Source organism: Stegodyphus dumicola, chromosome X1 (assembly GCF_044657685.1).
Source record: "Stegodyphus dumicola isolate Sdum_Otavi_A_Nest chromosome X1, ASM4465768v1".
Lineage (NCBI taxonomy): Eukaryota > Metazoa > Arthropoda > Arachnida > Araneae > Eresidae > Stegodyphus > Stegodyphus dumicola.
This window is the reverse complement of record NC_140780.1, coordinates 168534117-168549809: the sequence shown is the minus strand read 5'-3', so window position 1 is coordinate 168549809 and position 15693 is coordinate 168534117. Positions and strand designations below refer to the sequence as shown.

At 32.9% G+C, this 15693-nt stretch overlaps 1 protein-coding gene across 3 annotated transcripts in view; it reads right to left on the bottom strand.

The window, feature by feature from the left end:
- Window positions 1–15693, bottom strand: part of Ptp99A (Protein tyrosine phosphatase 99A) — a 391659-nt gene that overhangs the window by 51607 nt on the left and 324359 nt on the right. For all 3 annotated transcript variants that reach the window (XM_085807691.1, XM_085807688.1, XM_085807689.1), the window contains 4 exons: window positions 12101–12235; window positions 4088–4239; window positions 3819–3954; window positions 3585–3743 (listed from right to left, as the gene is read on the bottom strand). In XM_085807691.1, the coding sequence (XP_085663817.1) occupies window positions 3585–3743; window positions 3819–3954; window positions 4088–4239; window positions 12101–12235 (582 nt within the window). The remainder of the gene's footprint in view (window positions 1–3584; window positions 3744–3818; window positions 3955–4087; window positions 4240–12100; window positions 12236–15693) is intronic.

Below are 15693 nucleotides of genomic sequence, written 5' to 3'. Positions count from 1 at the left end.
GGGGGATCAAATGCACATGTGTAAAGCCTACCAGAAAAACATTGTTGGTGGTTTTGAGGTCCGGATTTTAGATCATTCCGGATAATGGATGTCCGGATTTCGGACTTTGTACTGTATTATCAAAATCCATTTTATATAATGTACATTCTTCTTAGGAACATTAATGAAATCTGCATTAGTGCATCTAATTTTCTCATGCCATTAGTGTGGCAGAATACTAGCACATCCCAAAACATAAAATAAAAGAAATGAAAATATGTCAGACAAATTAAATGGCAAACATACTTTAATTTAGTTTTAGAAAATGAAAAGAAATATTACTAGTTTAAAATTATTATTCTTAATTTTATTCATTAAATTTGAAAAGGATATTCCATATGATACATCAATTATTTTAGATAGTATTTAGAATGTACATTTTTGAAATTATTCATTTTACGTCAAAAAACATATAAATATCAATAAAAACCAATACTACCAATAAAGCATCATCAAATTGCAGTTTCCATGGATAATACAGCAATACTGTCATTTACTCTGCACACAGAAACTTTTTGCAGATATCTCAAATGTTCTTTGTTTGCCCAGTCTTTTAATCCTGGACACTCGGAATAATGACACTTTAATTTAAATAATTATGGATCTGTGTCAATTCATACAAAACACTGAGCTTTCCTTTTTAAATCTTTTTTTTAGAAAAGATTCCACTCCCTGTATCTGATCTCATTGCAATTTTAATGTCTATTCTTTCATAAAATGATATTGCTTTTTAATTTCACAACTTTTTTATTTATAAATTACACAAGAATTCACAACTTTTTTATTTATAAATTACACAAGAATTAATTCCAGTTATATTCAGCATGGTGAAAACTATTATAAGCGCCTATCTATGACTATTTCTGGATACCTCATACAAGGCGCACCTCCAATCAACAGCATCAATGCTTCTCTTTGAACTGTTATAAAAATTTACATTTTCTAGCTTTTGTGTAAGAGAATCATTACCAATTACCACACCCTGATAAACAATGCTAAACAGTATGGCAGTTTTGTTTTTTGGGATTATACATGGTATTTCAATTATATCTTTCTAAATTCTAAACAAACTTGAATACAAGTCCCTATTTTTAAAGCTGACAAATACCAGAGATAATTCCTTTTTATTTATTTTAATGTTTCCAACTGCTGCAAGGTTATTGGAAGTGTTAAAGCAACAGGAATCAGCACAAAATTTATACACTCTTAGACAAAAAACACGGCACACCAAGAAGGAATTATCCGAATGAGACGAAAATCGGTAGAACTGATGTACATGTACAGAAAAACAAATGATTACAGTTTGAGAAAAATTGGATGATTTATTGAAGTGATAGAGCTTCACAAAGTGAAAAAGTCAGTAACGTGTTTGTCCACCTCTGGCCCTTATGCAAGCAGTTATTTGGCTTGGCATCGATTGATAGAAGTTGCGGATGTCCTCCTGAGGGATATCGTGCCAAATTCTGTCTAACTAGTGCCTTAGATCGTCAACATCCCGAGCTCGTTGGAGGGTCCTGCCCATAATACTCCAAACATGCTCAATAGGAGAGAGATTCGCTGACCTTGCTGGCCAAGGTAATATTTGGCAAGCAGTAGAAACATGTGCAGTGTGGGGGCAGGCATTATCTTGCTGAAATGCAAGCCCACGGTGGCGTAACATGAAGAGCAACGCAATGCGCCTTAGAACTTCGTCGATGTATCACTGTGCTGTAAGGTTGCAATGGATGACAACCAAAGGGGTCCTACTATGAAATGAAATGGCACCCCAGACCATCACTCCTGGTTGTCGGCCTGTCTGCCGGAAGACAGGTTGGTATCGCACTGCTGTCCGGGGCATCTCCAGACTCACCTTCGCTGGTCATCGGGGCTCTGTTCAAAGCGGGACTCATCAATAAAGACTATTCTACTCCAGTCAGTGACATTCCAGTGCGAATGAGCCCAACACTACTGCAAACGGGGCTTGACATTGTACAGAGGTAAATGGTAGTCGGCGTAAGGGGCGCCGTGACCTCAGCCCCCTTTCTGTGAGCCGTCTATGAATGGTCCTTGCGGTCACTGAAGCACTAGTTGCACATAAAATCAATGATAAAGATGCATCTAGGGCTGTGAGTGCTGCTCTGACGATTGCTCGGTCTTCACGTTCTGTCATTTCTCTAGGCCTACCGCTTCCTTCTTGACGTTGTGTGCGGCCATGGTTCACCCATTACTGCCAACATCGTCTAATAGTGGCATCGCTCCCTGCTCAAATGTCGAGCTATTCGCCGATAAGACCAATGGGCTTCGAGCCCAGCTACATGACCTCTCTCAAATTCTGATACCTGCGCATATTGCTCATGCACCTGTATGCGAGCCATAGTTACTGTCTACCTGAGTACACAGAATGAAATTTGTGAAGAGTTTATGACTTGGAATCGTAATTTCTTCTCTTAAATATCCTGCCAGTTGTGCAATAGCGACAACCATTCATTCATTGGCAGCCAAACTGTAAAATTTTGTATTTTCTGTCGAAACCTGTATGCATATCATTTAGTATCCAATATGCTTTATATCTTCTCGGTGCGTCGCGGTGCGCAATTTTTTTTTTTTTTTTTGTCTAAGAGTGTAAATTTGCAGACCTAGTTTTGAAGATTTAAAAATAGAACCTTCTTCAGCTGCAGAAGAGCAAATAACAAAAGAAAAGCCAATCATAAGATCAGATTAAGTGGTAAGAATGAGGAAGAAACTCCATGACAAAGTCCTGACTGTGCTAAAATCACTTACTTGTTTAATGCGGGAAGGTTCTACAGCATCCCAAAGCAATAAAATTCTTACAAGCCAAAAAATCGCTAAAATAATAAAGGGAAGCTGAAATTTTGTAAGCTATCGAATTTGTAGAAAATTCATATGCATCTTGTGAATATAATTCCATACAGTTGCATTGGAATGTCAAAATATCCTGCTGCACTAATTCAGGGTTAAATATTTGAAAAGAAATTGTTTTATAAAAGCATCTGAATTATGAAGTCTAGCTACTAAAGCATTTTATAAATATGAAAAGTATCAACTGTTTAAATAGTTTCAGCCAAAAAAAAAATTTTTTTTTTCAAATTTTAAATATAGCTACCAAGTAAATTACCTTAAATTCCTTATGAACAATACAAATGGTCACTTTTATTACAAAAATGAATAGGCAATTCTTGAAAGGAAGAAAGCAAGTTATAGCAGCAGTACCTAAAGAAAATCACCACATGCATACCACATACAAAGGTGAAGTCATGTGTTCCAAAAGCTTTTAGCATAAGTTATAAATTATTCATTCCTTTTACTACAACAATGGCAGGCCATAAATACAAAGGCAGAAAAACATTTTTAGCATTAACTTTAGTTTAAAATTGTTATATTCTGAATATATTAAAAAAAATCCTTTGCTTGAATCACACAATACCAATTTTTAATCACTCTGAATTTGAAATATTCCTCAAAAATAACATTTACATAACAAAATAATTGAATTTCAATCCAGAAATAAAAATGCATTAGCCTGGTAAATAAAAAAGTTAAAATACCTTAAATTGTTTTTCTAGAGGACTTGAACTTTTCTCTCCACCTTCATTCACTGGATTATTTAAATTACTTACATATGAACCAAACTGGTGCAAGAGAACTTCAGTTTCCCCACTCTCAATTGCTTCTAGGAGAGCATCATGAATAAATATGTACTGTTCCTATGTGGGAGAGAAAGAAAAATAAAATATCTGTATTCTATACTACCTATATAGACAAAACAAGTGAATACTTACTTCGGTTTGCACCAAATAATTTCTTTGTTGTCTAATATGCTTAAGAAAACCAACAACATTTATGCTTTGCTTATGTTGTATCTGCCTAAGCATGGCATCCAAAACAATGTAAGTGCCAGTTCTGCCCACTCCAGCACTGAAAGCATTAATGTAAAGTGTTTATAAATAAGAAATATCTGAGACATGCATAATTAAGGAATAAAGAAAATTCTGCATTTTATTCTGCATTCGGCACTTGATGAAAAAAGGTGCCAGAAACAGCTGCTTACCTGCAATGCACTATGATTGGACCTGCATTATTTGGATTAGCATTAGAAGATTTCCGAATGAAATTTAAAACTGGCAGTGCATGATCAGGTACCCCATGGTCAGGCCAATTTGTATAATGGTACTGATAGACATTTCTTTCACACATTAACTTCTGAAATAGAAAAAAAAAAAAAAAAGAATGCAACGTAATTAGTATATTTCTTCTTATAAATAAAGCAGTCAACTCTGAATATAAGAAAGCTGAAGAGGAATTAAAATTTCTCATAGCCAAAAGTAGCTCAAAACAGATAGAGGAAAACTGGCTGTAGATACATTTTAATGAGTGAACTGTGGTTAGTATCATAATCAACAGTTTCAATGAGCTTTCCCTACAAAAAAAAAAAAAATGATTTAAGTTTTGTTACCATGCTGTATGCACACATAACTTTGCTATGAAATTTTTGTCTCAAAGGGAAAACAAAAGGTAACAAAGTGAAGAAATATAATGAAGTTGTTTCTTACCACATGGACCAATCACATACAAGGGGATTAAAAAATATCTGGCAGAAATGTAAAGAGGGGATCAAAATAAGCAGATTTTGTAACTGAACGTGTATGCAGAAATGGCACGTTGATAAGGTACAGTATGCTTTTCAGCATTTCAGCAATAGATTAAAGTATTTTTCTTGGGTAAATGGTTATTTCCTGAGCAGATTTCAAGTGAATACACAACCTAAAGTTACAGCTAGCGGACATGCATTTTATCTACATTTATGCTTTGCTTATGTTATTTAATGAAGGTGGAGAGAAGGGGTTGCAGTTAATACAGAGATTCAGAGAACAATTCACAAATAACTCTTTTGAGCAGCTGCTCCATTTCCATGTGCAGCTCCATAGATAAAATGCATATTGGTGAGCTGCAAGTTCATGTAGTCATGCATACTGGTACAAATCCACAAATTGAATAATAATTTACACTAGAAGAATGCTTCTATCTACAACTGAACAGTGCATTGTATTATCTCAATGTGTCATTTCTCATCACACTTTACAAATTTTGCTTACTTCAGCCCTCTGTACCTGCCTTCACATTTCTGGGAGATATTTTTGGGTTACCTTGTATTGTCACATTAGATTGTTTCAAAACAATGTGGAATCATGGTCTACATCAGTAAATGTAGGTCTGGCACTCACTACAAGTCTCTGTACACATCTGCAGATATTTTATACCATCCCTCCTACAAGGGATACACAGTTATTCACTGTGTTGATTTGATTTAGTCTGCCTCGCAACTCTAATACATCTTGCTCAGTTGTGTTCAGGTCAGGGTTTTAGGCTGGCCACTCAAATTCATTCATTATCATCTCCTCAAAACAATTATGATTTCCGTCTTCTGAATGAGTATGCTAATATTCTGTATAAGAGACCAGTCATTTTCAATCAACTGCTACAGAGTGGGCAGAATGGAGTTACTTAAAATTCTTTCATTATCCTCATGATTTAAGCTTTCATATTCAAAAGCTACAGGACCATGAGCAAACTAAGAGAAACCAGAACATGCAAGACTTCCACCAAAATTCATAATAATGGCAACATTATATGGTAAGTAGCATACTTCTGGCAACTGCAATGTGCACATTTGTTTATCAGAGCTCCATAACATGCAACATGATTCATTAACCCTTTCGCCGCCCTCTCCTATCCACGAAAGTTTCTCCCCAGCGGCCGCGTCTGTTTTTCGTAGCGTGTAATGTTGTTTTCTCTGTACATCATAACTTTCGTAGTGGATGAATGTCAATGAATATTAAGTAAAATTATAAGGAAATAAAAAGCATAATGGAAAAATAATATCTCTGCTCATTTCTAATAGCAGGATAATTTGATAACATCTGTTCCAGGCAGTCCACTCCTTTCATTTTGTTGTTGTAATCTTTTACAATTATTGGTTTTTTTACAGTTCTTTTCCATGTTCCAACATCAATTATCAAGTTATGGACTGTACTCATCAAACGTATATTCTCTTTCCAATTCACAACATCATTTTTTTCTCTTTTTCTGCTGAATAGATGTTGAAGCCATCTCTCACTGTCTTGTATCTTATGTAAAATGGCGTGAATATTCATAAAACCCGGGGCAAATTCAATTAGAAATAAAATGCCTGATTAGTGCTGCCATTTAGGAGGTAGGTATTAGAACAAACAAAAGCTCAAACAAGTAAACATTTAGAAAGCATTTTAAACGTTTAAAAGTTTTAAAATGTAGAAAAACGCTTGTAGCACATTACGGCCACCCTGCGGAAGTCCTTAAATGCGCTAAATGGGTTACGGAAGACGAAGAGGTTAATCCACGAAGGTTTTCCCATTATTTCACAGTTTACTCACACAGTGCTTTACGCCACTACAGTTCACAGGCAATGTTCTATGAAGTAATTATTGTCTGAGTGTTGGAGGCCATCCATGGAATCCAAGCACAAATAAGAAAAGATGGCATCACTTCTTGAAACCTGTCAAAAGTTTGTTGACATATTTTTTATTAGGCCTTCCAATTTGACTCCATCACATGCCAAACGTATCAATAATACCGATTTATCCATTTTTTTTCAGCTCTCTGGTTCAAATGAAATTTTATAATTTTCCATTTCCCTATTACAGCACTCTCGCTTAAATGCAGTGTCTAGATGGAACCTACCAAAAAATTTGCAGATAAATATATGGCCAAATTATTGGGCATCAATTAATTATACTAAAACACAACCTCACTCATATTGCATTGTGCATTCATTTTGTTACCAGTAGCTGCCATATGTATATCCTTATGTGCTCAAACTTCTTTAATAGGTCACAGCGTACTGATGATACTATCTAGATATCAGTGAGTGCAGTCATTAGTGACAATATATGCACAAACTTTCACTCAGCACATCTGGCTTGGAAGAGATTGAATATAATACACATATTTAAAATTCCTGTAATTTAGTTTTCATGACATTTTAAAAGCTCATCAGAAGAAATGAAGTCAAATACCAAGAATTCTTCTTTAGTAATAGGAAAATGTAACAGATTAAACACTGTTTCTGGGTGTAAAAAAAAAAAAAAAAAAAAAAAAAAAAAAAAAAAAAAAAAAACCCTCTTTCATCATATTTAAATTTGTTACCTGAAATTTGACTTTTCTTACTTTTTTAAAAACATAACATCAAGGTTGCCACTCAAACAGGAGAATGAAATTCTCCAACTTTTCCAGGTTTTCTAGGTGTGTTTTAAGAAAATTACAGTCTATCCACGTACTGAGAGGTAAATAAATTATGGTTCCACTTGAAAACACAAAAATTAAATATGACTTACATATATATAATATATAATCCCCAAATCATTACTATTATAAATATAAGAGGAGCTGTTTTCTCCACTGAAGAGAGAGATTAGAATCTTCCCAATCTACACTCATGTCCATAAATTAAGGATAATGCAAAATCAGGCAAAGGAAGAGTTAGAAGCAAAACAAATTTGACTTATTTGTAAAGCTTATTTATTAAACAAAAAGTAAAGAACAAAAAAAAGATGCTATATGTTTGATATTATTAAAAAAATTAGCGATTTTTTCTCCCTGGAGCAAATTACAAAAAAAAAACTATATACAAAAGACCAATATTACATGGTTGGTGTGAACATTGTATGTCTCCTAGACGATGCAATACAGTCCGTACAACGCCTAGGCATGCTGAGTATCAAATTATTGATCTGATCTTGGGGGATATTACACCACTCAAAAAGCAATGCTCTCCGAAGTTCCAGTAGACATGTAGGAGGAGGTTGAAGGGCTGCAACTCGTCGGCCAAGTATGTCCCACACATGCTCTACTGGATTCAAGTCCGGTGAGAATGCTGGGCAGTCCATACGGGTGTATCCTCCGATTGAAGACATTCGCTTACAATGTTTGCATGGTGAGGACGGGCGTTGTCATCCAAAATCACGAATTGTACGCCCAAGGCACTCCGAAACAAACGTACGTGTTGTTCCAGAATGACGTCCTGATAGATTTGGCTTGTCATGGTTCCAATTTGAACATGCAGGTCAGTTCTGGAACCCAAAATAATTCCACCTCAAACGAGCACTCCTGCACCACCATAACGGTGTCGTTCAATGATGTTTTCTTGGTGGTGACGGGTACCTGGAGCTCTCCATATGAAAGTCCGGCGAGAATCAGACCGCAAGCTAAACTTGGGACACGTCGGAAAACATCACACAAGCCCACTGTTGCGGTGTCCACAATGCATGCTCTCTACTCCAGGCTAACCGTAGGCGACAGTGAGTTGCAGTAAGTGGAATGCATCTGACAGGTCTACGAGCATATAAACCAATCTGCCCTAAGCGTCTGTACACGGTCTGCCTTGAAATTATCGTACTAGTGGCTGAAGAGAGCTGACAAGACAGGTCTGAGGCTGTGCTCCGCCTGTTTCTTAGAGCAGTAACTGCCAAATACTGGTCCTCATTCGGCATTGTATCTCTGGGGCAACCTGTGCTGTAAAGTCTACTCACATTACCATCATCTTGGAATCGTTGCCAAAGCCTGGAGATAACACTCTGGGCAATTCCAAGTTCGTCTGATACTTCCAGTTGGGTACGCCCACATTCCAGACGGCTGATAATTCTACCACGTAAATCATCCAAATGCGTCCTTTGTGTCGTAACTATTCGGTTATTGCACTGAAATGCTTATAAAGCACCTGCGAACAATTTTACTTCTTTGCCTGTATTCCTTATATATCACTCTCTTACACTCTCGTCATTGTGACGTACCATCAGTGTCATCTGGTTTCTTTCTGAAATTTGCATATGATTCTTGAAGATGTGTGTAGCGATTTTACAGGTGATATATTTATTTTAGAGTTCGATTTCCGTGTGACTCCGAATTATCCTTAATTTATGGACATGAGTGTAGATTAAAAATACTTTTTCAGTTATTTTGCAGCTAAAAGAAAGAAATCTAATAAAATTTAATGATATTTTAAAATAAATTCAGGTATTTTATATTTATTTAGCAGCATACGTAAGTAAAAAATATGTGCATTAAATTTCGTGATAGTATGTCATAATACTGCTCTAGAATTAGTTTCAGGATAATGCCAGAGAAAATCGCCTGAAATATGAAAGTATTATTAACTAATAATAAATATATTTAGAGGGAAGCAGCCACATTACATGCTATGAATAACATAAAAATAAAGTTAATTACTTAAAAATTGAATAACAATAATTAACGATATTTTGGCAAATATTAAAATGGTTAGCCTAGAGGATGGATTACTTTTTTTTATTTTACTGCAAAATGACAAATGAGGCATTTATTAAAGAGGAAAAAAAAGGTTTAAAAGATTTTTCAGTAAAATCCTAGTATATGCTATGGCTTTGGCACAAATTTGAAAACTGTCACCAACATCAAAATGACCCATTTACTGCTCATCGTAATATTGCAAAATCCTGTGTGTAACGTATACTAACCAATTTGATGTGTTAAACCAATTTTTTTTTTTTTTTTATTTTATTTTATTTTATATATATATATGAGAATGTGAAAGTGTTTTCTTCAGTTCAACATGTGAGTCTCTTGATTCTTGAGGTTACTGGAAACTAGCTTTGACTTTCTAAAAGGCAATTTGATTGGAGCTGCAAAAATTGGCTTTACACAAGCTACCCAAAGGATGCTTACAAGACATAATTCACGAAGAAAGTGATTGCTTCCAACATTGGCGCAAAACTCACTTATTTGGGGATAGCCATAAGAAATTCCCCGACTTTTCCAGATTTTGACTAAAATATTTAAATTCCCAGATTTTCTTGATCAATTTTTGAATTCCCCGACATTTTCCAGTTTTCCTGGTAGCATGGCAAGCCTGTAACATCATCCTACATTTTTACACCGTTCCATACATATTTTATTATTCTTTCTTATAAATGCACACTTTTCATGCTTTAGTTTCTTATAAAGGAAGTGAACTGCATTACATCTATGGTATATTTTGGAAACATAGTCAGAAAACCAAAACAAAACTCATGAAAATTTTAAAGACAAATTTTCTTATCTCAAATTACACATTTAAAAAAAAAACAAAAGGTCTCTTGAATTTTTTCCCTTTAAAATTCAGTTCTTGGAGGGGAAATAGGTAAAACAATCATGAAAGTAGAGTAAGACCTCACTTAGTGCCATATCACTATTATGTGGTAGTACAGAGATTTCCCGAAATCACATGTGATGCTGGTATTGATGTTTTGGTTTATGATTTAAAGCTGCAAAAGATCATTTAGTTCTACTGTATGGTAATGCTAATGGCGACTTTATATTAAAACTACTGCTTGTTTACCATTCCCAAACCCCAAGAGTACTGAAGGGAATTTCAAAACCATCTTTAGCAGTAATTTGAAAGTCAAACAATTTTGAATCTCTATAAAAAATTTTGAGAAATGGTTTACCAAACATTTTTGCCCATCTGTGAAACACTACTGTATATTTAAAAAACTAGAACTAAAAACTTTACTTTTGATTAATGATGCTCCAAGTCATCCAACAAATCTGTCCAACTTAAAAGCATGCATTCCAGTAGATAAGAGTTTTCCTGCCGCCAAACACAGGCTCATTAATTCAAAAAATGAATAAAGGCATATCAAATGCTGAAGCACTTATTATCTGGAGTTGACATTACAACAAATGAATGCTAATGAAAGAGAGCTGGATAACATAAATGTCAAATATTGAAGAATTATTGCAAATTACAGCTGGTGAAAGTCTTTTCAATGACAATCCTAAAGACTTAGTAGAACAAGTGCACGAAGATGACAAAATGACAGTCTCAGTATGAGAGCCAAAAGGAACTTTCAATGGACATTCTAGAAAAGTTTAGCCACTATAACAGAAATTATGGATCAGTTTATACAAAATGATTTAAATTTTGATAATGCAAGATGAAGCACCATTGATACAGTGTCTTGCTATCGACAACTTGTTGAATTCAAAAGGAAGAGGTAAATGACGCTACATGAGTTTGCCCCCCCCCCGCACACACACACAATAAAAAAAGTAGTCAAACAAGAAAGGGTTTTCATCATATCATATCTGTACTTCAGCTTTTTTGATTTTCATAAATGTATTACAAATAAAAATCAATATTAACAATAAGTCTATAATTAATGTAACAAAAGAGTATTTAATAATAAATGTTACAAAGTAAAAAAAATAGGATAAAACTTCTTATTTTCTCTTCTGTTTCACTTACATCCATTATTTACATATTCAGATGACATTGTTTAACACTGGAACTCATTGGAATGCATCATTTGCATTAAGTGGGGTCTTGCAACTATTTTTTAAGATAATATTTCTAAGTGTTTTCTGCTAAAAGATCATCTTGAAAACCTTCAAGCATAGATGTATTCCAATTTCCAGATCAATACATATTGAAATTGTGGGCTTCATTAACACTAAAATATTCAGATGCAAAAGATGAAAATTCAGAGGTAAATTCAACTGTTGTTAAAAAATACACAATACAGGCTGATTATTTAGGTTATGCTAAAGCACACAAGGGAACACACACTGTCTAAGGAAAGGGAAAATAGCTCATATTCACATTAAAGATTGGGACAACCACATACACTACCACGAGGATTTGATAACATGTTGAGCTACCAGTATTCACTGATTTTACCGTTCAGCTGCTTGCAGGCTATAGATTTAGGTTATGCTAAAGCACACAAGGTTACACAATTTAGGTTATGCAAGCACTTCACATTGCATCCTATAATTTAAAATCATCACCACTGAAATACACCCCTACAGCAGAAGGTTAAATTATATTCACTTTATAAGGTTGATTTATGTCTTATAAACAGCAAATAATCATTATAATTTTTTAACACAACCCGCATAGTCTTATTTAATTACATTGGTTTTGTGAAGGTAAATTTTTTTTATCAAACATGTGAAATAGAAATGAGAAATGCTATATGAATATAATCTACCATGTGAAAGTCATACATACCTTCTTCATTTTGGTATTTTTTATAGCAAATGTTCGAACAGTATAAGTAGCCATAACTTGTTCCTCTATTAGCTTAACTTGAATGATACCATAAGTCTCTGTACCCTCTTTTGGCCAATACATGTCACACTTCCTCTGAAACAAAGCCAGTTTATAGGTAGTTAGGTGTTCTTTAACTCAGAACCACAGAATTTTTTAAATTGTACCCTATTCTATTTTTCACTAAATCTTTAACAAAAGAAACTGCATAAAAGAACATGATAATATTTACAAATATGTAACATAAATTTTATGACTATAGTAAATACCTCAAAATCTTCATAAACAACACTAACTGCAGGTTTGTACTTAGCACAGAATTTAGCAAATTCCAACACTAAAACCAATCACCTCAGATTGATAGAAAATGAAATTGATAAGAAATATTATATTTTAAATTTAAATATGATCATATTTAAAACTAATTCAAATACTTTCATGCAATTGTTTTGGCAATATAGGATTTCATGAAGAACTAATATTAGATTTAATTACCCTGTAAATGTGAACAAAATCAGTCCAGACCATTGAGATACAAACAAAATAATAAAAGTATTTTCATTTTTTCATTGAGATGAGTTAAAATAATGAAATCATTCTCCACAATGTATTTATCCAAAAAAAAAAAAAAAAAATGCTCTCAAGTAACTACATATATGCATTTAATATGCTTTCAAATATCATTCAATCAAAACACATAGCATACAATTGATACACATGACACATTTGAAATGCATATTACTCATGAACTACTCTACATCCAAAAATAGTTACCAATTTAAGATTTTTTTTATAGATTTCATTTAATTACTTTTTCTTTACTGTTAGTGAAATATGCAGATTTTTTTGGTTCAAAAATAAATACATAAATCTGAATTAATTCAAATGAACTTTTGCATATCGCTGTAAAATTAGCAAACTTCAAGTATGTAACAGCCTCTGCGTGATATTTAAGGTCAGGTTTTATATAATATAATAAAATGATTTTATTAGCTGCTTTGCTTGATTACATGTTTGCAATAAAATAAGACAAAAAATTCACATATTTGTTCAAACTAAAAAATGCACTTTAAATATGCACAGTATATACATTTATGCTTTTTCTTTATTTACAAACAGAACAGAAAAATCTCAAATTGTAGTAAAAATACAACCCACGAAATGAAAATACTGATGTTACACATAATCTTACAAGTTACTCATTCATAGTTATTGCTTTCATACTGCACGAATAAAAATTTAAAGCCACAACTTGTAAGATTCAAGATTTATTTTGAAAAACGTACTACTAGAAATTTCACGGAAACTAAGATATGATTTTTCGGTTTCATATGGGATGTATTTATTTCACTTGCATTAAAAAAATAACAGAAAAATACATTTAGAATAAATATACCGACATGTGCTATGAGAGCACAATGCAAGACAACTCTTTAAGCCCCAATGCAATCATTATAAATTCTACTTTGCTAAATATTAGCTATTTTTAAAGAAGTGAAACCTGCAAACCTTCAAAAATGAGTAAAAAAAACATTCGAAATCACATTTTTTGTTGACTGAATATAAATTAGGCTTAGAAACAATGGCAGAAAAACAGAAAAACTGGAAAATGAAATTTAAAGGGAGAAGAGGAAAAGACAAAGTACTTACTGTGTCATCCCAATCAGAAGTGCTAGGTTCAAGCTGGCATGCAAAGAGAGCATGTGCCATATTAAGTGAGTATAGTTAAATCACTTCTCTGCTCTCTTGCCAAAATGAGGGTTACAAAGCACTTTAAGTCCCAGAATTTTGTGTGTTGCCAACTGTCATGACTTGAATAACACAAGTTGCATTAAGTAAATTAATATTTTTGCTACTTGCAATCCATCCTAATTTAAATGAACATATTATATTATCATATCCTTTTGAATACACCTACTTTAAACTTTCCATTTAAATAAAAATAAAAAAACCCAAACGATGATTGTTAAGACGAAAACTACGCAGAGCTTGCAAAATTCAAATGAAATAATATATGCAGCATACAAGCAAAAGATGTAAAAGCTAGAGGAGGACTAAAATAAAAACCGGTACCCTTAAAGCACAACAAAATGAGATAATAAAATTGACTTCAATATTCTCAAATCAAGAACATGCTATTCATGAACAGCACAAAAATAATGATGCTAAAGTGTATAATGCTTCTAAAAAGTCAAATACAGATGATATATACACGTGAAAGCAAAAGGAGATGCAAGTAGGGGAAAAATTACATGATTAAATCTTAATACAGTAAATTTGAGAAGATAACAGAAGATTCTAGGGCGAGTTCAAATATCAATAAGACAAAATACAAGATGATATGTATATTTATTTTTACGGACCAACTTTTTTTTAAAAAAATTCGAAGTTCACCATTAAGTGATCTTACTCAAATTTTAATTTAAGAAAATTCCTATGTTAGAAATCTGCTCCTAGTTTCACTAAAATAAAACTTCTTAGAAGAACAGAAGGCAACACACTTTATTTTAAGTTAGAAAGCCAAAAAAGCAAACTAAATATTATGAAATCAAAAGACAGCAAAATGAGTACAGAAAGAGATTAAAGTCAAGAAATAAATAAATAACAAAAATAAGAAAGATGGTTTGCAGTAAATATACGAATTTGTGAAAAATACTTATAATGCATCATAGTTTTCATTTCACTTCGGTTTTAATTTTAAAATTATAATACATCTATATGCACAATGCTTATTATTTATTAAAATTAATTAAATGACTGACATTTAAACATAAAACAATTTAGATACATTCAATGGTTTGAGCTAAATCAAGATACCTTGTCCCCAAAATGGAAAATCATGCAAGAAAAATATAGAGATAAATTATTTTTTACCAAATTGGGACTTAAAGGGTTATTTCACTTAAGTTGTGCCTCTCATTTGGCAGGAGGGCAACAAAACATGATTGTTTCAAATAATTTAAAAAATACAAGTAAAGCAAATATAACATCACCTATTTAATGGATACATATTGTATCATATCATTTCCACTTACAACTAAGATATGTGTGTGTATATATATATTTAAAACCCTCTACTAAGATGTGGTTTGATTGCAAAGTGATTTTTATGCATGGAGGTACAAGTTATTCTAATGTCAAAATTTATAAATAAGATTTCAAAGAACACGAAAGGCACATAACTTGAGGAATCATTTTCAAAAATAGCTTTTTATTATATTAAGAGTAGAAATATTTCATACAAAAAATATATAACGTTTTGTACAAAAAAGAACAATGAATATAAGAAACAGTAAAATATAAGTTGTGCATAAAAGACTACCAGCTATGTAATGATGTAAAAACATAAAATTTGAATTTTATTTTAGTTAGTAAGCTAATTAAATTTAGTTACTTATAGTTAGCTCCTTCTAGTTAGTAAGCTGTTTCTATCCTGATAAAGGTCTTAAAAAAGTATGTAATATGCAAAACTAGCACTGAAAAAACACACTGCTTAGGCCTAAAGAAACCACAAATTTAGGAGCCACATAAAATTGAATTCTATTAACAATTTT